This window comes from Brachyistius frenatus, unplaced genomic scaffold (assembly GCF_029030835.1).
Source record: "Brachyistius frenatus isolate BFR_SWC_R1_liver_20210118 unplaced genomic scaffold, ASM2903083v1 Contig_130, whole genome shotgun sequence".
NCBI lineage: Eukaryota > Metazoa > Chordata > Actinopteri > Embiotocidae > Brachyistius > Brachyistius frenatus.
This window is the reverse complement of record NW_027210729.1, coordinates 367,339-391,252: the sequence shown is the minus strand read 5'-3', so window position 1 is coordinate 391,252 and position 23,914 is coordinate 367,339. Positions and strand designations below refer to the sequence as shown.

General features: G+C 40.8%; 1 protein-coding gene across 4 annotated transcripts in view; it reads right to left on the bottom strand.

The window, feature by feature from the left end:
* The window catches only part of LOC138630244 (A-kinase anchor protein 7-like), a 42,007-nt gene that overhangs the window by 4,364 nt on the left and 13,729 nt on the right, over positions 1–23,914 (bottom strand). For 3 of the 4 annotated variants that reach the window (XM_069714454.1, XM_069714455.1, XM_069714457.1), the window contains one exon: positions 4,695–4,730. The exons of the other annotated variant lie outside the window; for it this stretch is intronic. In XM_069714454.1, coding sequence (XP_069570555.1) covers positions 4,695–4,730 — 36 coding nt within the window. The remainder of the gene's footprint in view (positions 1–4,694; positions 4,731–23,914) is intronic. 4 annotated transcript variants of the gene reach the window in all.

Here is a 23,914-nt window from a genome sequence, read left to right as displayed (position 1 = left end):
GCTTCCCGAGCTGGGAGAAGAGAGCCGGAGTGCGCGCGGGGAAAAAAAAAACCCAAAACCTTTTTGTTTTGAGTTTCTGAGTGAGTATGATCGACAAACATGTCATGACATGGACCTTTTGTAGTAGCAACTAAGCTTTCTGCAGTAGAAGCGCTCAGGACTGCGCCGCATGCGGAAGGACAGACGCAGGATGGATTTTCCTCTCATCTCGTCACAGCGCCTCCTGCTGGACACAAAGGGTTTCCAAAGACTGTCACCTCCCGCCCTCTTAATTGTGAGTACTGACCGCACCTTTTCTTTGAGGATTTAAATCAGCTCCAACAAGCGTGCAAACGTCCTGGGTATTGTGTTTTTTTTTTTAAATTTTCTGTGGGTCACAATTTGGTTTTGTAACATTCAATGTGTGTGGTTTAAATATTCATGTGTGTTATTTCAAAGCAGGAAGTAAGGGCTAAAACAGGGCGACATGTGAATGCATGGGAGTTTGAACTCTGTATTTTAAGCTACACCAGGCCTCTCTGCACCTTCGTCAGAGTCATATGATTAAATTGGGCTGTTGGAGACACATTTCTAAAATCTATATTTTTGTAGACCCTCTCCAATTTACCTCCCATGCAACGGGGGGGAGGGGGGAGGATGTATATGATATGAAGGCCCTGAACTACAATTGGGATTGAGAAGGTGGGCTACATGTAACTTTACAATTTTGTGGTATCTTTGATATTAAACTCCAAATCAGATTCATACCACCACCAACTGTGAGGTACAGATGCCCCCCCACCCCCCCGACACTTCTAAAATACAGTAAATAAGTGAAAACAGTGGTTCATTTTCAAAAATATGAATTTAAAACTGTAAACCCATCATCAAACTGCTGATTTATCACTGCGCTTGTGCCTCCAGCTGAGGTTTTACTCCTCTGTAATGCGACAGCAATGGCAGCTTCAGATTTGTAGCTTCAGTGACATTTAACTCCAGCGGGTTTGATTGCAACTCCGAGTTGCTTCCCGTTGGTTTCGGGTGTCTTTGTCACGTGACGGACCGACATTATTCCTGTTTCAATATGTTCAAACAGATGTTAACTGTTAATCTGACAATAACAAATGAGTACACTCGTTCATCGTCGACTGAGTTCAGCAACAATAGACTGGACGTGACTACTGCAGAGATGATAATAACAGATGAAGTAAACAACCGTCTCTCAAGCTCTTATATGAATTTTGCGGTGATTAAAAACAGGATTTATGTAACAACCAAAGCTCTTTACCACACTGATTGTTCTGCTGGCGCCAAAAACAAAATGGCAGACATTAAGACAGAGAGATAGAAGCAGATATGGTCAGAAGAAACAGTTGAGTCAATAATTCATGTAGAAAGGCAGGCCGGCGGGCGGGGTGGGTAGGATGGACAGCCAGCAGCGAGCCAAACAAAAGGAGAGTAATAAAGAATCACTCAGCCATCCAGACTGTCTGACACACACACACACACACACACACACACACACACACACACACACACACACACACACACACACACACACACACACACACTTTACTGCAGTGGCTCAAAAACACAATATTATAACCACATCAACATTTGATTACCAAGGCCAGGCATAAGAAAGCTGCGTTAACCTTGTATATCACAAAACTCCCACAGGGCCCACAGGTTTGTTTCAATTGAAAGCAGAGTGATGCTCTATTATTCATTAGACAAAAGAGACAGACAGTAGCAGTGACAGAGACGATGAGGACGACAAGGTTTGTTGTCAGAACCACATTGTGCACGACGTGTGATTTAATCTAGTCTGCTGTGTTCTTCCTGGTCTGGCTCTAACCAGTCTTGTCACTTTCGGTTTTTCGGTCTTGTTTTGTAGATCCGTTTTTAATTTTTACATATAAATTTTGTCCTTCAAGACACGGTAAAATGAGACAAAATATGTGTCCTCATGTTAATTGTTCAGTTATCTGTTGCTAAACGTTAAATAATGTGTAAAAAAAAAAAAATTATATGACTTTAAACATAATTTAATCCAATCAAAGTTTTTCGGCGTGATGAGCTTGTCCTGGTCATCATATACAATTAAATCACACATGACTGCAGCTTATGGATAGAGTAGCTTACAGAGCAATATCATCGAGGTCTGTTTTTCCAATAAATGTCCTCTGGCTCTAACTATCGTTTCTCCCTCATCTTCCTCCTCCTGATCTAACAGCGAGGCTGAGGGTCGCTGCGTTCGCTAAATCATGGCCACTTTTGGGTGATCTAATCCAATTTCTGGTGACAATACTTTATTACACTCAGAAATATGTCACAGCACAGAGGATGTTCTAAATTCAGCCCGACTTTAAAGGTGCCCTGTAGTGTTTTCTTGTAAACAAAAGATAATTCAGTATATCTTGTAACACTGGGACACTTGTGACAGCTCCACTGTGCGTGCGTATCCTTGAGCGCGTGCTCACCTCCCAGAAAAACAGCTCCATGGCACGACTAGAGGTCAGAAACTCCACAGGGAACCTTCCCGACACTGCACTCCTAAAGCCGCAAACTCATGAATAATAAATATGAAGAGGTGCAGCTTCACCTTGCTGTAGCCACTGCTGATATGCTAATATTGGTGAAGTGCTACAGTATAGTGTTGACTGTTGGCACATTCGTGCTGTGGATATTTTATCAGCTTGCACCACCAGGTGCTCTGGTGCGTTGGGGTGAGCTCGAGTCACCGTCACAGCAGCATTTCACCACCACTACCAGCCGTGTATCTGTGGATTTATGTTGTTTCTGCCAAATATTCAGGCTGCTAACAGCGGGCCAAACAGAAACCAGGATTCATCAAACCAGCCAGCACACGCACATTCGTCTCTCATCCATCAGCGTTACTTTACTATTGTTTGCTAAATTGGTTTGAACCTAACGTGATGTTGTGTTGTAGAAACCCGTGGCCTGCCTGTGACTTTCAGTGACCCCGGACTGCTCTTTTTTTGTGTGTGTGTGTATTTTCCCCTTTAGATCTGCAGCTGACTGAATTTAGCCTATACGTGTCTTTCTTAGTGAACTGCAGACACATTTCTGAGTAAGCGAACGAGGCGCTGCTGGCACTAATGATCAGATCATGCTCAGAGTCATTTTAATCATGTGGCTCTGACTCGGTTTGCTGTTTGCACCAGTCTTAACACTCGCAGCCACAAAGCCCTGCTCATTACTGATGATCCTGGTCTGTGTGGTCACAGAGACAAGCATTTTTTTTTTAATTATTTTTTTTGGGGGGGGACTTATTCTTCTCTTTGCTTTACATGCATCTCAATAGGGATTTTACAAAAGTAAAGACGTAAAACAAACATCAAGATGAGTGAAGGGATCCTTTTCCTTCTCTGGGAACGTTGTCAAGATATGTGCAGCCAACATTTATAAATACAGAAGCTGTAGTAAATGTCGTTTATTTAAACGGTGCCATAGGCAGTGAAGGAATCTGTGGCTTTGCACGGTTTTACAGTTGGATTGCTGTTAATTAGTCAACACCACAAACTACAGTGAAACTTTCCAAAGGATGAGAGAGCAGCCTGCACATGCGAAAGCCATTACAAGCCCATCAGTTTATGAAGGCTTCGACCCTGTCTGCATGAGTCATACTTTATTTACACACAAGTCATCATTTGGTGGAGGAAGTTATTGCGTCATAAAACCAAGGAATATCTGTAATAAAACCTGTGTAAGCAAATAACAAAACATGTGAAAGGTAAATATCAGTGCCAAATTAATGCTGAATAACGGCACAAGGGTCAAATGACTCAATATTACCGTCTTCCCCTATCTAATGCCTCATTGATTCACAGGATGCTATGGTAACACTATACATGCTAATCTTATACATCCACGTAAGACACTACCAAGGACAACGCCTTAGTAACAAGGTGAGTGTGTGCAGGATCTCACTGGGGTTATCCAATGGGCACCTCCCTTCATCAGTGTTTCGTCAGGTTAGGCCCACGACACCTCATAAAGGCTCAACAGCAGAACATCCAATACTACTCAATACTCACACCCGCCACCCCTACTACACCTGCTTTAAATCTAACCTAGTAGGACTTGTGCTTACATACTTTAGCAACGTTGTCTTTGCTCAAAGCCAACACTTTTAAAGCTGTAGGCCAAAATTAATGGATTCTGTTTCATATAAAAAGTATAAACAAAAGTTCTTTTGGATTTCTGTATCTCTGTAACTCTTGTATTTCAGAGTACAGGATTGATAAGTGAAGTTCAGTCCTCTGTTTAAAGAAACTGAGCGATGCTTGCTAAAACGAAGGCATCACAGTTAATGAACAGTGTCTTTAATCACTTCCTGTCCTGCTGCTCTAAACAAGACAGAGACTGGCTTTGCTTAAATCAACGGAATCTAGTGAGAAATCAGATCAGATGTGAGTGGATTACACCAATATCAGGAGAAATGTCAAGAAAGACCATTTAGATTTTAGAGACAAAAGCAACAAGGTTACATGATGTTTTTTTTTAATTTATTTTTTTATCAATAAATTCATGGTAATCAAGAGGTTGGTGAAAGTAATCACAGTTAATCATCCTGAGTTTGATTGGTTTGAGGGATTACATGCCGGCTTTAGGGTTTATTTCACTTTTAAGCCTGTAAGATGTAGATTAGGTTTTAACTGAATGTAGACATTTGATATGAGGACACATACTTGAGCGTTTGGGATGGAGTGGACTCTGAACCAAATCTGCAACACAAGCACAAACATCAAATATTAAACAGGGACAAAAAACAAGCGTGCATTTTGTGTCTCATGGATATTGTACAGTCATAAAAGGCTCTTTGTTTGCAAACACGAGGGAGATACTTTTGGTGTGAGAAAGCAAGGATTTTAAAGATTAGGCTTACACCCCTGAGAAACCCAAAGACTTATAAGGATGCACAAATACTGTGAGGAAAATATTGTTCTCAAATCCACTGACTCTTTTACTGCCAGTGGCTGAGAGAGTCCAGAGAGTAAAAATAGTGTGCAGGTGTGCAGAAAGCCACAAACAGTGTAATTAATTACACAAGTCTGCACATTGAAAAACATAACTCTAAAAATAAATGCGCACACTGGAAAATACATTCTTGTCAGGTACAAGGTTTCGACACGGGTTTTTATTCCAAAGGTGGAAATAAGGAAAAAAAAAAAAACATTTTTCAAATGAGGCAACACTTAAAAAAAATGAAATGAATCCCATAGGAGGACTAAATCCCTTATTTTGTATTTCCTCTCTTATTCCAGATCAGTTCCTTCTGTCGTCACGAACTACAACAAAACATTTCTTGTGTTTTTGACCCTACGTAAGCAGACTCTTCTGTGTCTGTATGTTTCACAGGGCTGCGAGTTGGTGAGAAACTCTTTTTATCTGCTTTTTCAACCCTGACTTGACAAAATGAAGGTCTTTATGATGGCAGTAAAGCCGCCCTCTGTACCTGTGTCACACACACACACACACACACACACACACACACACACACACACACACACACACACACACACACATGACAGAGACACAGATAAGCCTTTCACACTGTGGATAAACTGATTTCACAGCAATGAGGCTCAGCGACAAACTCGCTCAACTTATCTTTAGCTCACACACGCACCATGCTCAACAGCATCTCGCACACACTTTCTCTACAATTTCTCAAAGCTTACCCCCCTTTCTCTCACACACACACACACACACACACACACACACACACACACACACACACACACACTTCTGTATTTTCTCCTCTCTCAGGCTACATCCGCACCAATACATTTTAAAAACCAATAACTTGCTGCGTTAACACTTGGCGTCTACACAACTCGTTTTTTTAAACCACTAAAATGGAAACTTCTGAAAATGTTGCCAACCCCGTTTTATTTGAAAAAGTTTAGGATTGGCATTTAGTCTGGAGAGATGGAAACGATGATGCAGACACCCACGTTCGCATCCCGGTCACTGATGACGTGTCCTTCCCTGACTCGTCAAACCCTGATCACATGACCCCTTCCTGACATCAGCCTTGACTACCAGTGGGTCATTCAACATGGGTAACAAATTACAGGTGTCGTTGACCCTGTTTTTAAGCCAACAGCTGTTGTGTAGTTAAATTCTGCATTTCATAATGGTGCTACTGCCTATTGCCTCCATCTCTACCCCTCTTGACTACTTCAGTCTTTACTTTTCCTCACTTCTCTCTCCCTCTCTTTAAATATTTGTTTCCCTTCCTCTTGGTCTACCTTTTTTTTTTTTTTGCTGGCCGTGTTGTCATGGCAACGGAGATGAGAGCCAGACAGGCACTTCAACTTTTAACAACAAAAGGCAGTTGCACTGACTTCTATCTGCTTTTTTTTGGCAGGTTTCAGTCTCTCTTGTCTCTAAGTATCCACTCCTCTCCTCTCACCAGTTTGACTTCATCTTCCCCCTCAGCTGCTTTGTCTTTATTTACCTCACAGCTTCTCACATTTATAGACCGGTATGTCTCCAAGCTGTTTCTCTATTGCCTGACATCGTTTCTGCCTCTAAAAGCTGTAGCTGCATATTTGACAGAAGAACAACTGTAGAGAAAATGTTGAGTAATGTGGAGCCTAATTCCGATGTATAAGTAATTGGAGATTTAAAGGAATGAGAAACGGATTTCGAGGTGCAGAATTTTAATAGGAATGATTTTATAACAGCAGGCATTGGATTAAACTACGTCTCTGTCACTGTGGTGTTAATTCATGTCGAGCCACACTAAATCTGAGCCAATATGGTGCAAACCAAGCCAATTAGTAGATTCTGGTGAAACCTGTAGTGGTAATGAGATTATTCCAGGATATGCTGTCTTCTGTCCAACAGCAACAGCATGCCTGCATAGATCTCTTGAATTTTTTTGGCACGCTCGCACAACTGCTTTGGGGATGTTGGACACTGGGCTGATCTACCACTTTGGTCCAGGCCGAAATAACTACACCTAAGACTAATTAGGATTTCCTTTATTGTAACTGATTTCGCTGGTACTTGGAACTTGATTTCATCTGTAGCCAAAAAAAACTCCAGTAAATTATCTTTTGTAGTAATTTTAAGCCAATTTTAAGATTATAATCTCTGCTGCCAAGCCATAACATTTAGCCTGTAAACTAGGCTTTATGGGGAATTGCATTTGCTGAAAACATCTATTGAATAAACAACAATATTAGGTATTGTTTTTTTTTTCTCCAAATCACCACCCTCATCTAAAGATATTAGGTGAGAAACAACACCAGAAACAAAATGCTGGATTTTTAGTTATTTGCTCTAACTTAATTTCTAATAAGGTTTTCAAATTAAAAACTCCAGTTTGCTAAATTAGCACTGTCATTGTGAGCCTGTTAGTGTGCTTATGTTAGCATATGGGCACCAGAGCTGCTAATATGTCTTTCCTTCTCTCTAACACCCTCCTAATACCACTGTCTCTAATATGTGCCAGTTTTTTTGTCACTCAGAGAAACATAGATTGAGAGGTTGTTGGTGTGCAGACGCTGTGTTTGGAAATTTGATTGTAAACTGTCAGCAAGCTTTTGAGTCCGTACAATGTCAAGTGACAGCGTGTGTCTGCTCAGTCGCTGCTGTCTCCTCCTGGGCTCTGCTCTGATTTATGTTGTGCTATGTAGAAACAGCATTCCTTCAAACTCTCTTGCTCACTTATTTGTCTTGTTCTTTGGCAACTCCCCCCTCCAGAAAATCCACTCCCCAGTAGGATTAGAGCTGACATCCTGCTGCAGTCTGCCAATTATTTCATTTATATAAATATTTTGTACTTTCCATGATGAAGGGAGCACTTTATAATAGCTACACAGATAGGTGGATATTTTACAAATCCAAAAGGAAGCTGTTCCAGCGAACAGAAGCTACTGCTAATGCACAAGCACTTCACATCTACATACAGTATGAAAAGGAACCATACTAATCCCATGAAAAGACTTAAGAATTAATTTCAATGGATTCGGCAACCTGATTATGTTTACATCCCGCCTGATAATCTGCTGTTATTATGAATTTATTTTTACCCTAAATCAGCTGATTTCCTGCCAGCTCAAGCAGAAGTTTAGGCAGAACATTAATGCAGCAGTAAGGAAAGGAAGACAAAGAAATATGCAGATGAAGAGGAGGAGGAGGAGAGGGGGAACAAAGGAGGATGACAACTGTGTGTGTGTGTGATGTGATGAAGAGGAAGGTGAGCATATCTTTACAAGGTTGGGGGTAAAGAGCCCTGATAGTGGAGCAGTTTCCTGAGGAAATACCAGACTCTTCCTCACTCACAATACTGATTTCTGCAGCGCCATCAACACGTTTGTGTTTCTGCTTTCTAGACAGTTCATATTGTGGTTATTGAATTACTATGGATCGTTTCTATTAAACAACACGTAAACTGTTCGGGACGACAAAATGCAAACACAAATACGCTCCCTAAATACTGCAACAAAAAATACCAAGACATGGTTAGATCAATAAATCTGTAGAGTGGCTTACACGGTTCTTCTTCAAATGACCTTCAACATGCCACTAAAGCTACAGCTGCACCAGGAACACTGAACTTAGCTGTAATGTTAAGAAAAGAATTACAGAAATCAGAAGGAAAACTAAAACCACAAGCAGAAGCTCTATAACTGTGAAATTCTGCAGCTCCACAAGGGACTCGTTTCTGTAAGACGTCCTAAAGTCCCGCTGTGGCCTAGTTTGCCTGCATTTTGTGAGTTCTACAATAAAGAGGAATAATTACATTTCTGACTATCTCTCCCTTGTGCCTTCACAATGGGAAACAGGGAGCGTGCTTCTCTGTTCCCCTCCAACAGTGCACTGATGACGATTTCACGGCTGGAAAATTCCTCCAGTGACACAGTGAACGCCATCAAAACTCTATTTCCACACTAATGAGGACGAGGAAGACTTAAGGAGGGATTGACAGTAGTGGTGTGTCTTCATATGATACAGAACAAGGACAGCTCATTCAAAAATAGAGTACATTTATTTTGTCCCACTAATGTAAACACGATGACACCAAAGCAACGTCACTACAAGAGGAGAAATCCAGCAGATCAGCTGTTAATGGTTTGAATTTCTAACTTTTGTCTGAATGTGGGAACAAAATTATATATTTGAGCTGTAATGACCTATTTAACTTAAACATGTTAAACCAAAACATATTGTTTATTGATTCCCCTTCAAAAAGCGCTGTCTGGTTGCGAGGTACGTATTGTAAATATAACAAACTTAAATTGATATTGATTGTTTTAGAGGGGCCTTTTTCAAGGTGACTACAAGTTGTTTTGTTGCTGACCCCCTACACAGCAGTACATTGATTAGCTTCCGTGATGCCTGCTTCTCCAAACTGGTGATGTGTCGACCCCCACCTACAATTAATAAACCGTCTCTGGATAAGTACCTCAGCTGGACAGGTGTGTCGCGTCTGAGTGCTGCTTGATGGCAAATCAAACGACCAGCCCGGCCTTTCTAATGTGGATGGACAACAAGCTAGAAAAAAATACTCCACTTTGATTTGACATCTTTTGGGGCTCTCGTCTGATGTGACAGCACAACAGATCACATCTGAGTCTGTTAGCTAACCTACAACAACATAAGAAGCCACGAACTGGTTCAGCACAAGCCCACTGTTACAGCAAAGTAGTGTGGTGTGCTTTCAGGGTTAGGAAATCAAAGCAACACAAGGAGTCACATGCCCATGCCTTTGCCACTAAACCAGTTTATTTCTAGTACATAAACACCGAAATGCTACCTGCTACAGCTTTAATATATGCTGGGGATCTTTCTAAAAAGCAGAGACAGTTTGGTTTAAACAGTGTCCGGCCAAAACAGAGACACTGGCTGAGATCCAGTCAGACAGTAGGGACACAAAGCACTGAGGAAGCGAGCGTCTCTTATTGATTGCACCTTAAAAAAGTAGACACTGAGCTGTTTCCAATTGTCTTCATATCATAAAAATGAGTCCGAGCCTCAAGGCCTGTGTGCCGTAATGTAAATCCAGCAGTGACTCACTCCCCTCTGTCAAAACCCGACTCGAGGCAAAAGCAGCAGTCAGTACTCAGGGAGGACTTTTTTTTCTGCTCAGTGACCCAGCCCGACTGCCGGCGTTGGCTGTAACACTCAAACTTATGTGGACACACAGGGATCTTAAAACATGACGGAAGAATGTGAATATTTCAGTGTTTTTACATTTGCTGAGTGCTTAGCAGTGCAACAGGAAGGAGTTTAAACGGAACAGAACAAGAGAAGAAAACTTGGCTCAGAAGACTGAATAAGAGGAAAAAAAAGAAAAGAGGATGAATTAAGCAGTGCTGCATCTCCTCCCCCCCTGGACTCCCTCCACATCTCTCTCCTCCTCTGTTTTGTTCTCAGCTCTCTCTCTCCCCCTCTTCGTTACATGTGGTGTCTGCTGTCTTCACCAGCACAGCTCACCAATACAAACACAGCTGAATTTTTAACAGCTCTTATTTTGTGATACCACGGTTGTGCAAACAGCAGGAAGACTTGTCAGTTCAAGGTCATTCCTGTGCCGTTTGTTACACAGTTAATGGAGGCGAAGAGCTCACGGTGGTCAACCAGAGACTGAACCAACCTTCATTTACTTATTCCTGTGTCACTCTGAAGGGTTAAATAATTGGAAAGAAAAAATAAACCACACAGTCCAAGTAATAACTGCCTAATGGCAAAGTGTTTGAAATATCTGTAAATTGTATTCGGTGTAATGGATACTGAACAGAGAAGCTGCTGACGGAGGTGACACGAGAAGAGTTTAACAAACTAGGAGAGTTGGGATAAACAATCATGACCTCAGAGCTAAAGTGAGGGAATGGAAAGGCAACGGCTCATTACAACGCAATTTAGTTAGTGGATTGTGTCGGCAGCTTTATGATGGAACGGAGTAATTATCATTGATTCAGTCCATTTATCACTTTATTTGTCTGCTATTTGGCAGGAAACCTTAAGAAGGACTTTATATGTTTCAGATGAATTTGGTGGAAAGTTGGGGCCATGGGGCAAGAGAGAAACAATCTCATTTTGATTGGCCAAAACTAAATGATTTATTATTGATTAAACTGGCAATTATTAGTTTATTTGTGGTTTGTTTTCTAAAATATAAAGAAATAGAGAAAAAAAATTATCATTATAATTCCCTGCATCCCAAGGTGACATCTTAATGTCTTGTTTTGTCTAACCAACAATCTAAAACCCAAAGATCTGCAGTTTACTATCAGATAGAGAAGTCTGAAATGTTCACATTTAAGAAACTGAAACCAGCAATTATTCACTGAAATTCTTATATATAAATTCAGCGATTATTTGCTTATAAACACAGTTTCAGATTAATTTAACGATGCAAATAATTTATTGATCAACTAATTGTTGAATTGTTTGATGCAGATCACACCCCGCATGGCCATCCATAAGGCGCTGGATATACTTGCGTAACAATGAAGAGAATTAAAATGAGAAGATTTAAATTACACGGCAAACAATTTTTAAAATAAATTATCAAAATCAGTTAGTCGTTTTTCAACATTTTATGCTGTTTATTCAAGCAAAAGCTGCAGATATTCTCTTGATCTAGCTGGCAAATGTAAAGATGATTTTTTTTTCTTTTTTTCTTTGTGATTTTAAGTGTTCAACTTTATTTTAAAGCAGCCATGTTTGGGTTTGAATACATTAGCTTGATGAAATAAAGATCTTTTCTAGCTTTTTGTGAGCTGGGCAAAAACATTGTGACGAGCTATATTTTTTTAAGTTACATTTATATGCATTTCATGTCGTTAGGTTTTGTTTGTATTGTATGTGTTTTTCACCTGCAGTGACTGTGAATGCCAGTTAATCAGCTTGTCATATCTGTCATGGTTGAATAATTTTACACACACACACACACACACACACACACACACACACACACACACACACACACACACACACACACACACACACACACACACACGTGTCTTGCTGCGCTCATGACTGTCACCCCATCACAGGCATCTGACCCGCAGTAGACACTCCCTGTTTGTCCGACTCCGTCTCAATATCGCCATTTCTCTTGAAGCCCATTCCCTCTTTCTCCCCTCATTAGTCGTCATTCCCTCCATCACTCTTTCCCCTTCTCCCTCCATCCCTCTGCACTCAGAAGTAGGGCACAGTGGCTCGACTGTTTATAGCAATGCAGCTGCAAGCAGAGAAAGAGAGCGAGAGAGGGACACATAGGGGAAAACACAGGAGGGAGGAAGAGAAAACCGAAGCAGGAAGAGAGTGCACGCAGTCTTCAACCAGTGCAACAAAAGAGCACACAAACCCCCACGCACATTAAACCTGTGTGTGTGTGTGTGTGTGTGTGTGTGTGTGTGTGTGTGTGTGTGTGTGTGTGTGTGTGTGTGTGTGTGTGTGTCAAAGTCTGCTTTTATGACTTGTGACCAGCATGATTAAGATCTTGTGCATGCACACACAAATACATTTCGCACAAGCTACAAATCATTGGTTCATTTTATGACTTTGTTTCCGTCTAATCATTAATCCAAACAACACTGTGTAATTATCCAACCATGACAATTATGACAATATGCAGACGTGCTCAATCTCCTACCGTTCACTAACCATCCAAGTGTCCGCAGAAAAGAACATTATATAACCACATACTCTACTTCCATTGAACATGTTTTTCTAGGCAGCTGCATAGAGCGCAGATGTTCTATCTAAATAAGATCAATTTCAATTTCTTGCACTAGAATGAAAACTGGGACAAACAAGTTATAGATTCAATTTACTCTCCCTAACACTACGGGGAAAACCCTGAAATCTAGCCTTCCTTTTAGCTAATCTTGTAACGCTGCTAAAAACGGCGCGTGAGCTCATGTTAGGACAGCAGACATCTCGTAGTAGCGTTCAACAAGGATGTCTGATGCGGTTTAAAAGAAAAAGTTAGTAATAATGAACATGAGTAAAATGGTATTTCATCACATCAGAGATTTTGTATCTTTTATTGTTACCTAATAGAAAGTCTAGATCTTCTACAAAACAAAGAAGCACAAAGTTGTACATTCGCCCAAAATGCAAATGAACCGACATGACAGCGGCAGAACAATGAGTGAGAAAGCTGTAATCAAACCACAAGCTGCACCGGTAATTATCCTCCAGAGCTCATTGAATTTCTAAACTGATGATGATCAGCAAGTTTCCTTTCTTCGTCGCTGTAATCTTGTTGAAAATGTGTGCTTGTACTTTTGATATTTATCCATATCCATTCATTTAACCGACCGCAGATATCATAGAACAACATGTGTTCGATAACGTTGGTGCTCCAACAAACTCTCTTCCAGGAAAAGTTGTGGTTTGTGTAGATGGATATCTAGGAAGGTCGGATGATATCCCCAGAGTCATTTACAAGTTATTTTAAAGTCGCCCTCCAATCAATATATGTTTCGCTTATTGTTACTTCCGTCAGATATTTGACTTTCATTCTTAAGGTTGATTTGCAGAGCTTGCCACCACACAGGGCTGTTTTCATATTCGTCTGCTGACAGGAGAAATTTTCCCTGTAATTACCTTAAATCTGCTTTTAGGATGTGAAATTGTGAGTAAGATTTAGTGACATCACAAAAAGTCAATATGTAGTATGAAGTAAACTGCGAGAGCCTTGAAACCTCCAACTTGCGTACAATGAGATTAGACTCGTCACTGAAGGAGAAGTGTTGTAGCCCACGGTGAAACTTGTCCATTAAAAATGTTTCGATATTCACAGATTTTCCTTAAAGGTCCCATGTTGTAGAAAGGGATGGTTACATTTATTTTCTGGTTATAAAGCAGATCGAGGTGCTTTATGAATACTGTGAAAGTGTCAAAACACTCAGTCCACAGAGAAATGTCCAGCAGCTGCTTCTTTAAACAAGCTGTTTGGAGTTCTGTAAGATTGTGATGTCACAAACTCATTGCATCTCAGGCCTTCCACAGCCTTAAAGACACAAAGCAGCCTGTTCGAGATAGAGAGATGCAAAAAAAAAAAACAAAAAAATGATGTAAAACTATATTGAGACAGTTTTTTGGTATTTAAAACACAAAAAATATCTTATGAATATCAAGACTTAAATAAAACAAAATGAAATTGAAGACTGCTTAACGAGTAAGTGAACATAGTTGAGAAACTATTTCACGAAAATTATTATTCAAAGTGTTTTTTTTTAATGTGCCTTAAAAACATGTTGGAGGGGATATTTAGCCTGCAGGCTATTGAGTGCTTTTGTTAAAGCAACACAGTGAGCACTAATTACGGAGGTGGTTCCCTCAACGCTCCCAAATGTATTCTGAAAATAGTGATTAAAAAAAAAAGAAGGATAAAAACGACTATATTTACATTGATCAGACAAATGACACCTGAACTGCATCAACATACACAAAACCAAAAAGACAAATTTACTTTGTGACTTCCTTTGTTTGGTACGCCATTCATTACTTTTCTTTACAGACCAATGCTCTACTATTTAAAAGATATGTTGTGGAGTTTTTGATCTCGAGTGACACTGGGGAAATAATTGTTTTTGGAGTACAATCCCTGTTTTGTTTTGGCTCGTGTGCACAAGGACACACATGAACATTGGCATGCAATTAATAACCTGCTGCCGCTTTCACGCTACTCTGCTGTTCAACTGTTGGTGGAAGGAACAAAGATTAAAAAAACAAACATGCGAATACATCTGCAAAGGCGGCAGAGAAAACTGAAAGCAAGCAAACAGGCTCGTGCGAAAGACAACTCAAATATTTGTTTTACAAAACTGGTCTCTGAGGAAGACATTATTCAGTGGGGCTTCAAGGATACACACATTGATTTCTGGTGATAAAACACTGAATGTAAATATAGATTTAAGTTTACAATAAAACTCCACAGTGTCCCTTTAAGTTTTTATTGTCGAAGAGGTATCAATCTAATCAGTATGAGATTTTAAGCAGAACTTTACAGCCTACAGTTGATATTTACAACAACAGGGCTCTTAGGAGACTCATCAGTAACTGTTAACAAGGCAACTATTTCATCTGAAGCTGTCAGTGTGGCTTCGTGGCTGTGCCACGGAGCGATTACACTGAATTACACTGCTGAAATATCCCCATTATTCCACAAATACATGAACACAGAGCACTAGACGGCACACGGTCACACTCTTTTCTCACAAACACTCCCTGTCCATCTCATGCAAACATGCATGTGTGCTCTTGTGTAGACAGCTGACACACATGGTGTACATGATCTTCCTACACTGCATGCACACAGTCTCTCCCAGCAGACAGCACCGTTGAGTCCAATTGGTTTCTCCAACAACAACAACACACACACACACACACACACACACACACACACACACACACACACACACACACACACACACACACACACACACACACACACACACACACACGGAGACGGAAGCAGGAGACACTTACTGATCTTTTCCTCAGCTTGGGAGAAAGGGAAGCAGCACAGTTGACCCATGGCGCCTCCTTCCCTCTCCTCGCCCCGCTGTTACCCCTCTTTTCCCTCAGCCCCTTGTTCTAAGACAGACAGATGGAGCCAGAGTCCTGCTTCTTCCCCTCTGGCTCTCCCCCTCGTTATCCTCTCGTCTTGCCTTCTGTGTCACTCGTTTAGACAAACCTGGTGAGGATGGAGGCAAAAAAGAAAAAAAAAAAAGAAAAAAAAAGAAAGACACCCTCCCTTCTTTCTCCGAGCAGCCCGAAGAAGACAGAGCGAGGCTGCAGACGCTGGAAAAAACATGAAAGAGTGGCTCCTTGCTCTACTTTGCACTGACACAGGGAGGAGGGGTGTGTGTAGCCGAGAGAGGGAGTGGGAGAGATTAGGAAAGCTAGAGAGAGAGAGAGAGAGATAGTGTGTGTGTGTGTGTGTGTGTGTGTGTGTGTGTGTGTGTGTGTGTGTGTGTGTGTGTGTGGGAGACAAAAAGAGTATTTTTTTTTGTGTGTTTGAAGTGGGGTGGGTGGAGGAGGGGCAGGAATGGATGAAATAAAAAGTGTACATGTGTGTTACTAGATGGGGACAAAGGAGGTGGGTTGTGCCATATGAGCAAGTGTATGATTCAGACAGAGACATTGCGAGCATGCGGCAAGCATGTGGATGAGAAAAAAGGAGCAGCATATGAGGAGACAGTAGACACTACTCTGTGTGTGTGTGTGGGAGGAGAAAGGGGGGAGGGGGTGGGGGCTGCAAGCTCCACCTCCTCTCGTCACTGTGGCTTCAATAATGGTTGTTGAATAGCCGGCAGCTGCAGCCTGCTCCTGCGCAGATGTTTGTTATTTATGGGGCGTGTAGTGGTATTTTGAGGCATTCAAATATAGATTTTTTTTTTTTTTTTTTTAAACTGCAAAAACAATTTTGGTCATTTCTGAGGTCAAGTATGGTTTTTGTTCAATGGTCAAGAGTAACGACTGACATCATCGCAAGGTGAGGGTCGAGAAATGGCACGTCACCAGGTTTCCATTTACATTCACTACACTCAGTAGCCATTGCTGCAGCCATTCAAAAAAAAAAAAAATACGCTGCAAATGTAATTAATAATAGATGCTAGAGTGGGAACCCAACCCGATGCAGTGGTGGGTGGGCTGGTTCAAAATCTACCTTGAATGAGTTTGCGTTCGTTAACTCTGCATCTGGTTGATTGACAGAACATTACTCAGTAGCACTTCATAACTGACTATTAGTTTAAGTCGTAGCCAAAATGACAAATCCTTTCTTGCTTTTCTCACTTTCAAAAAGTGAGGATTTTTTTTTTTTTTTTAAATACTCAAACTATAGTTCTTGTGACCTGGGATAAGAATTTCTATAATGCTTTTTTATATCAGATACAAAGGAGTATAACAGATTGTATTTAGGATACAGATGACAACTTCAAAATCACTGGTGTTTGAAAAAAAATATAATAAAAAAATCACAGTTTTGTCTGACGTCAGCCGGTAAGGACATCAAGACACCAGAAATTTACCACTGAAACTGATTCTCGATACCAAAAATAATAAATGAAATACATGTGTTTCAACATAAACTCTTGATTATAAAATGCTGATCACCACACTTATTATATTTGAGCTATTCTAGGGCCACAGAAAACATAACCAGGACATCCTTGATTCCGGTTACACTTTCTCTGTAGGAAGTCACACTTTATTCAGGCAGCTGAAGAAACTGCATCCACATATGTGGAGGCAACTGTCCAGCTCTGCGTGCCAACCAGCACTCTGCAACTAACAGCAGCTTATCTAGCATTCCCTATAGCAGGCTAATCATCACATAGCAAAGCCCGGACTGGTGAACCTCCACATCCAGAGGACGCACATCTTCTCGGAACCTAAAATCCCAGCTGAATGGGTCGAGGAAAATTACTCAAAAATGAATCATCATATGTATTTTGTACAGGAAGTAATGCATGGACGTATTCAAGGCATTAAACTGTTAAAAGAATTCAGGAAAAAAACCCGGATGTGTGGGAGTAAATGTTGGAACAACTATATCACTGTAAAGATAAAGAAATCCATCACAAATTAGAGATGTTTTTTATTCATCTTTAAACAATCAATTATTTCCAGATGTCTAAGCGTTTTGTCGCCCGTGGAGCGCCGTTTAAAATGATGATGCAGGTAGAAAAGGTGATTAGAGACAGCTTTTCAACCAGAGGTCTTTTGTTGAAGCCCCCTTGACAGCTCCCCTCAGAGGCTCTGCTAATAAATCCTTGAGTAAGCACCGACTCTCCACCGGCTCCCCGGATGCTTTTTTCTTGTAGCCGCATGTGGACAACCTGACGGAGCGGGTGTAGTTAAAAACACGTCTCTCCTCGTCGTAATGGAGGATAACACACGAAAGGGTGCGGGGAAGGTGAATAAAGAAACGCAAACACACCACATGCGTTGCAGAGCGTTTGTGCACTGACCTCAGCTGTGTGACTGGACAGTGGAGGCCTGTCTCCAACCGCAGTGTTCACCACACAGCTGCCACTTTCACACACACACACACACACACACACACACACACACACACACACACACACACACACACACACACACACACAGCTGTGATGATTGCTATTTGCGGGGCTTGAGCGTTGTCATTGATGAGGGCAGATTGTTACAGCCTGTCGGTTACACTGTACCATATGTGAACATCGACACAGATACAGACTAAATCCTTCGTGCTTTTCAATGTTGGGCTAATCGGGTTATTGTTATTATCCCTATAAAAGTGGGTGTGGCCTCTTGGTCTGAAAAGAGAGGCCAGTGCGGAGGGAGGCGTAGTGCCCTTGGGTTTCCAATCCGATCAGTGTCCAATGGGTGACATCACGGTTGTTCGCCACTTGTTATCCAAACAACATGTATTCTGTGGACTTTATCTCTTTCCTTTCCTGCATGTTCGACTAAAACAGTTGCAAATGAGCACGTCAGAAATTCCTGTTCTATGATCTTGTGAGAACTTGTATCAGAGCCATCTTCAGCTTAATCCACACAATGCAGAGGGAGGCCGATGGTTAAAGAAAACACTGCAACAGTGTTGACTTTGTTTAGCTGAAGATCAACACATGGTGCCTCGATACTTATCCGGTCACAAGACATGTTATGAACACAAAGAGAATAAAATGGCTGCATGCTGCAGATGACAGCGACTCCAATCTGCTCCGGTGGTGTGGCCGACTGTTTATTGTAATAATTGTATATACGAATAATGAACTATAGACATGCTAACAGAACATCAAATGAAGCAATAGCCATGATGTGCGAGAACAAAAACACGCAGACACGTGTGTATGTTACAAATACAGTGATGTGGAGGCTTTGTGTAACACGCCAGGCATTTTAGCACTTCAACTACAATTGTTTTTATGGATTTCCCACAGCAACGACAGCAATGTGAACAGATGTAGCTACACACTACTGCAGGTCACTGTTTACTTCTTTTAACATGTATTTATTTCGGACTAAAATCAATATTTGGTCATTGATTTTTGCATTTAAAATATCAAATTAAACCAAGGTTGTCTGTCTATCCATGATCACCACATACACACTGAAAGTCAGTGCCTGTTTAATAAACTACCCGTGTTCAAGCTATAAGAGACAAACAATGATATAACAACAGCTCTCTACCCCTCGGTTTTTCATTTCCTTTTTTATCTTTATTTGCTGCTTCAAATGTTCACTTCAAGGCGGAGGAGAACTGTTTGTCACCGAGGTGCACATTTTCCATATAGATTACTGCTTTTCATCCAGCTGTCACCAAGAGCAGAAGCCTGACACATGGCACACATAAAAAGTCTAGGACTCTTAATCCAACTGACAAAGAAGAAGATTATTCATAAGCTTTACACGTTTCAGCCAAGTTGTTTTTTTTTAACACAAAACCAAATGGGCTTATAGTGTAAAATGTTGTGTTTCCATTGTTGGTATTTTGAGCTCAGCAGCAGGAGAGATTTTCAAATTGAACTGTGAACTGGCACTTTTGTTTTCTATTAAGACAACCAGAAACACCACATAACTTTGCTTTGCTTCAGCTGGTAATGTAGCCTGTTTGCCTCTCTAAATTACCACATCCCTCCCTCTACCACACACACACACACACACACACACAAATGTAAAGCAGCATGTTTCACAAACATTCATGCTTCATCAGCGTTTACTCGCACACCAATGAACAGACTGACCATTGAGCTACTTGCAGGTTTATATATGATTGCTGATGGTATTTTTATTTGCTCATCCAGACTGCTGAGGTTGTCAAAGCCTCTCTGACTCAATCATGCAGTATATGGCTGTGGGATGTTTCCATTATGTTCACTGCTGTAACAGCTTGAGGTTGTTTGTATTATTTATATAACTGTCTTTTCTTGATTGTATTTTCTAATGGAAACGTGTCAATTATGCTAAATTACCATTATTTCAACTCTGTGCTTTTTAGAAACTGGACATGCACACCTACAGGTAAAACCAATTCTAAACTGAGTGTTTAATACTTTAAAAAAATTGTTGACTTTGTATTTCATGAAAGAAATAAAGTATATAGAGCCGGAGGCTTTTTTGGAGCCAACCCCTAGCTCCGGTGGTATTGCAGTTTAAGGCATTTCCACATTTGCTGCACTTTTCAGACCCATCCACTGTTACAGACAGTCTATGGTTGCAGCGTTATGAGTTTCCGAATAGTCAGTTCTATTAAAGTGTCGGACGGATGTCATCTCAATACATTCACGAAATGTTAAGACAAAGAACCAGTGTTGGATATTTAGAGAAAAATGAGGGAGAAAAATATTTGAGCTCACTTGAGTTGAGTTTCATCACATGATGCAGACATCCTGGGGGGTAATTCTCCCTTTCCAAACCCTATCCAATCTTCCTGTCTGTATTGTCATACTGCTACTATTCTCCCTCTCTTATCATTGCATCATCTGACTGCTTCTTCGTTTGACCCATCTTGGCTTCAGCCTGCCTCTAAAATCCAGCTTGTATTCGGTCGTTTGCTTAATGTCACCTTCACTCAGACTCTCAATCTTCTCTCGCCGTCTGTCTGGCCGTCCGGTCTGCCCTTCTCATCCTCACTGTCTAATTCTACTGCTTCTGCAAGCCTCGCCTCCTTCTCCTTGGGTTTCCCGCAAGCATTCATCGTTCTCATTTAATCAGTTTTATTCTCTGCTCTATCCTTTTCAAACTGTCTCACTTGTCCTTCCAGCCTCTTATCTACTCAGTAACTGTTGCTTCTTCTTCTATATCCCTCTTCTGTCCTTTTTCATCTCCTTAATCTCTATCGCACTGCTTCTATCCTCTTAGCGTTCACTATTGCAAGTTGTCAGGAGCTTATTTTTTGCCGTACTCACTATAGATGTAGATACTGACATGAGAAAAGCGGATTCTGGAAAAGCTTTACTGTTCTTGCTTTGTCAATATTTGAGAAGTGCTGGCAGGGCCTTCTTGCTGCTGGAACATATTTAAGATCCTACAGATGCTGTTGGCAGTTGTCTTGTTCGATGTATAGTGCCAAGAATGGACTACTTGACATTTTTATTTTTGATGTTGACACTGTCAGATTCAGCAGTCATCTGGGCAAACATTTTTGTTGTAACTTGGCCAAGAGACAGACGACTACAACTGGACTCAGACCAGTCATACAGCAGCTTGCCATTTTTCATAGCTTCATTGAAATACACAGCTCATTAAGAAGGGGGATGAGTGGTCACCTGGCAGCACTGACAACATCATTGTTATTTGTCTTCACCATATTTTCAGTTGTGCCTGAAAGAGTGCCGTCTTGTGGTTGTCGTCGGAGAAGGAATGTGATCTTTTGCCAAATTGTTGAACTTGAGGTTTCAAAACGGCAGTTCACAAACGCAATGGTTGGTATCTGCTTGGCTAAAACAAGCAATCGTCCTACTATTGCGCCATTATAAGGCTGATACTGTGTCGTCTGACTGGCATGAAACAACTTACTCAATGCAGTCAAAGTCTCAAAAGTATAAATTTAAGGTGGTAAAGTACTGCTGCATTTTAGAAATCTTCGAAGAATGTGAAGGACGTGAAAATAATTAAGTTGCCTGTAATTAGTCAGTGTTTGGAGCGGTGTATTTGGTGTGCTTCATTAACTCATGAAATTAGTCTACAGCTGAAACTAAACAAACTGTGTATGTTTCCTTTTAAATTGGCAGAACCAGCATTATGTAATTAATTAGCGAGGAAATGCCAGTGATCAGGGCCTTGCTGCCATTTCCCAACATTTTATTGGTAGTTCTTTCCACGAAGTGGGAGATACAGTATCTCCAACTCTTTTTTTCCCCAACACTGTTGCTCATAATTGCGATCTAAGCAGGACACACTACATCAGGCCCACCGGTGCCACTGCATGCTGAGAGTTCCTATGGACATTTAATCGAGACTTATTGAATTCGTTTTTGTACCAATAATTTTTCCTCCCCTGAAAAAGCATTTCTTCAATTGTGTAATTCTGTCGTTTTCAGGCCATGAAGCTGCTTAAGCTTGAATTGTGCTCAAATGGGACCACCAAACAAACGCTGGCAATGCGTCCGCGCCATGAAGATGGATATACGCTACAAAGGCCCTACTCAGATGCTCTCTCTAATGATTTAGCCATTCATAAACTCTCTCACGCTAATTTATTACAGAGAAGCAGAAAGGAAAGGAAGAGAGGTGAGAGAGTCTATCCAATCAAATTAATTATTAGAAAACAGAGCCAGCAGGGATGTGCCAATCTTTCCAAACAGGATGCTTTAAAAGCAGAAACAGACAGAGCAATTCAGTACATTTGGAGCTCATTGGTTTTTGTTTTCATTTCTCCACGCATCCAAAAGTTTAAGCGCTTCCAGCTGAACGAGGACACTGATCACTGCTGTTTAAAGTAAAAAAAAAAAAAGATCCTCAAGCAGTAGGGACAGCCATACAAATGTATCTTGGAACAGAGAGTGAAACAATTAGGGGAACATTCAAATGATCTGCAGTCAAGAACCAATTAAGTGTAACACAAGTGTTTGCTGCATTTTCTTAAATTGCTTTTTCTGAGATTTTTGTAGAATTGATTTATCAGATTTTTTCCAGTGTACTGCAGAAAACCTTCTTTTAGCAATGAAAACAACTGAGTGGTTATGGGCTCTGCAAACCAGAAGACGTAGAAAAAAAAAACAACTCAACCCAACAAAACCCTGAGTTATGTTACTCTCCCAATACTTTTAATGTTTAAGGCATCGATAACCCCTGACGACTGTTAAACACTCCTCATGTTTCGTCGTTCGAATATCAAAGCTTCCTGATTCAATATTTCTCTTTGAGAGAAATTAGCCCACTTGCATGCAAATCAGCAAACTGCGTCATGTGGCTGTTTGGCTGGCAAGTGAAACGTAATCTCTGCCAAAGACTCGTTTTTACAGGGAAAAGAAATACGCAGCACAGTCTGTGCAGAAGTGAGTGACATTATCTCAATAAAATACCAAAAGGTCACAGTGCAACAAATCACCTTCATCTGTCCATGTGTGTGTGCTGCCATAGTGCTGTGATGTGGTGTGTATCTGTGTCTGTGGGCTTCAGTATGCGTGCATTAATACCTGTATAATATACACTGAGTGTTTCTGTATGTAAACCTGTAGGTGTGAATGTAAATACCAACATGCTATGATGGCAGCTCTTACTATCATTCTACTGTACAGTATTGCCTCCGCAGATCAACTGGAAACACCATCTGATTGTCCAGAAGAAAACACAAACATGAGAGGACGTGACAAAACCATGATACGCTGGCTTTTCTTTTCTTTGCCAGTTCAAATACTCATTAACAAGAAACTGGTCCTTCTCGGGGAAAAAAAAACACATTTATTTCAGGCTGAGTAAAATAAAACCACTTAAAAAAAAATCTCTTACATTTTCCAAAAGCACCGACTGTAATGACAAGGTGAATGATTATCAACACCTGTCAACATATCCTTTTTTATTTATCCCAGCTTCTTTGCTTACATTCCCGTCACATTGCACCAAAGCAGTGTGTTTAAAGAGAATGAAAAGATCCTTGAGAGTGTTTCAGCGTCTTAGCTCTGACTTCTACACATTTGCCACCTGTCTAAACAAGTGGACAACACATCTTTCACCATTTATTCCTTTCATTTAGAACACAAAAACAAAGAAAGCAGGATGGAGAAAAAGCCATTAAAAGCTTTTACATGCTGTAACTGCCCCTCTATTGTTGTTTTTATTATTAGTTAGAGTCCCGCATTAGATTCAAACTACTTGTCAATGCCAAAGTGCATGCGTGTAATATAATGTTTGTAATTATAACTAATTGATAACAGCTTCACGAATGAAAAACAAGGTGCTTGTTTGGCTACACAGTAAACAAAGTCACAAGTTG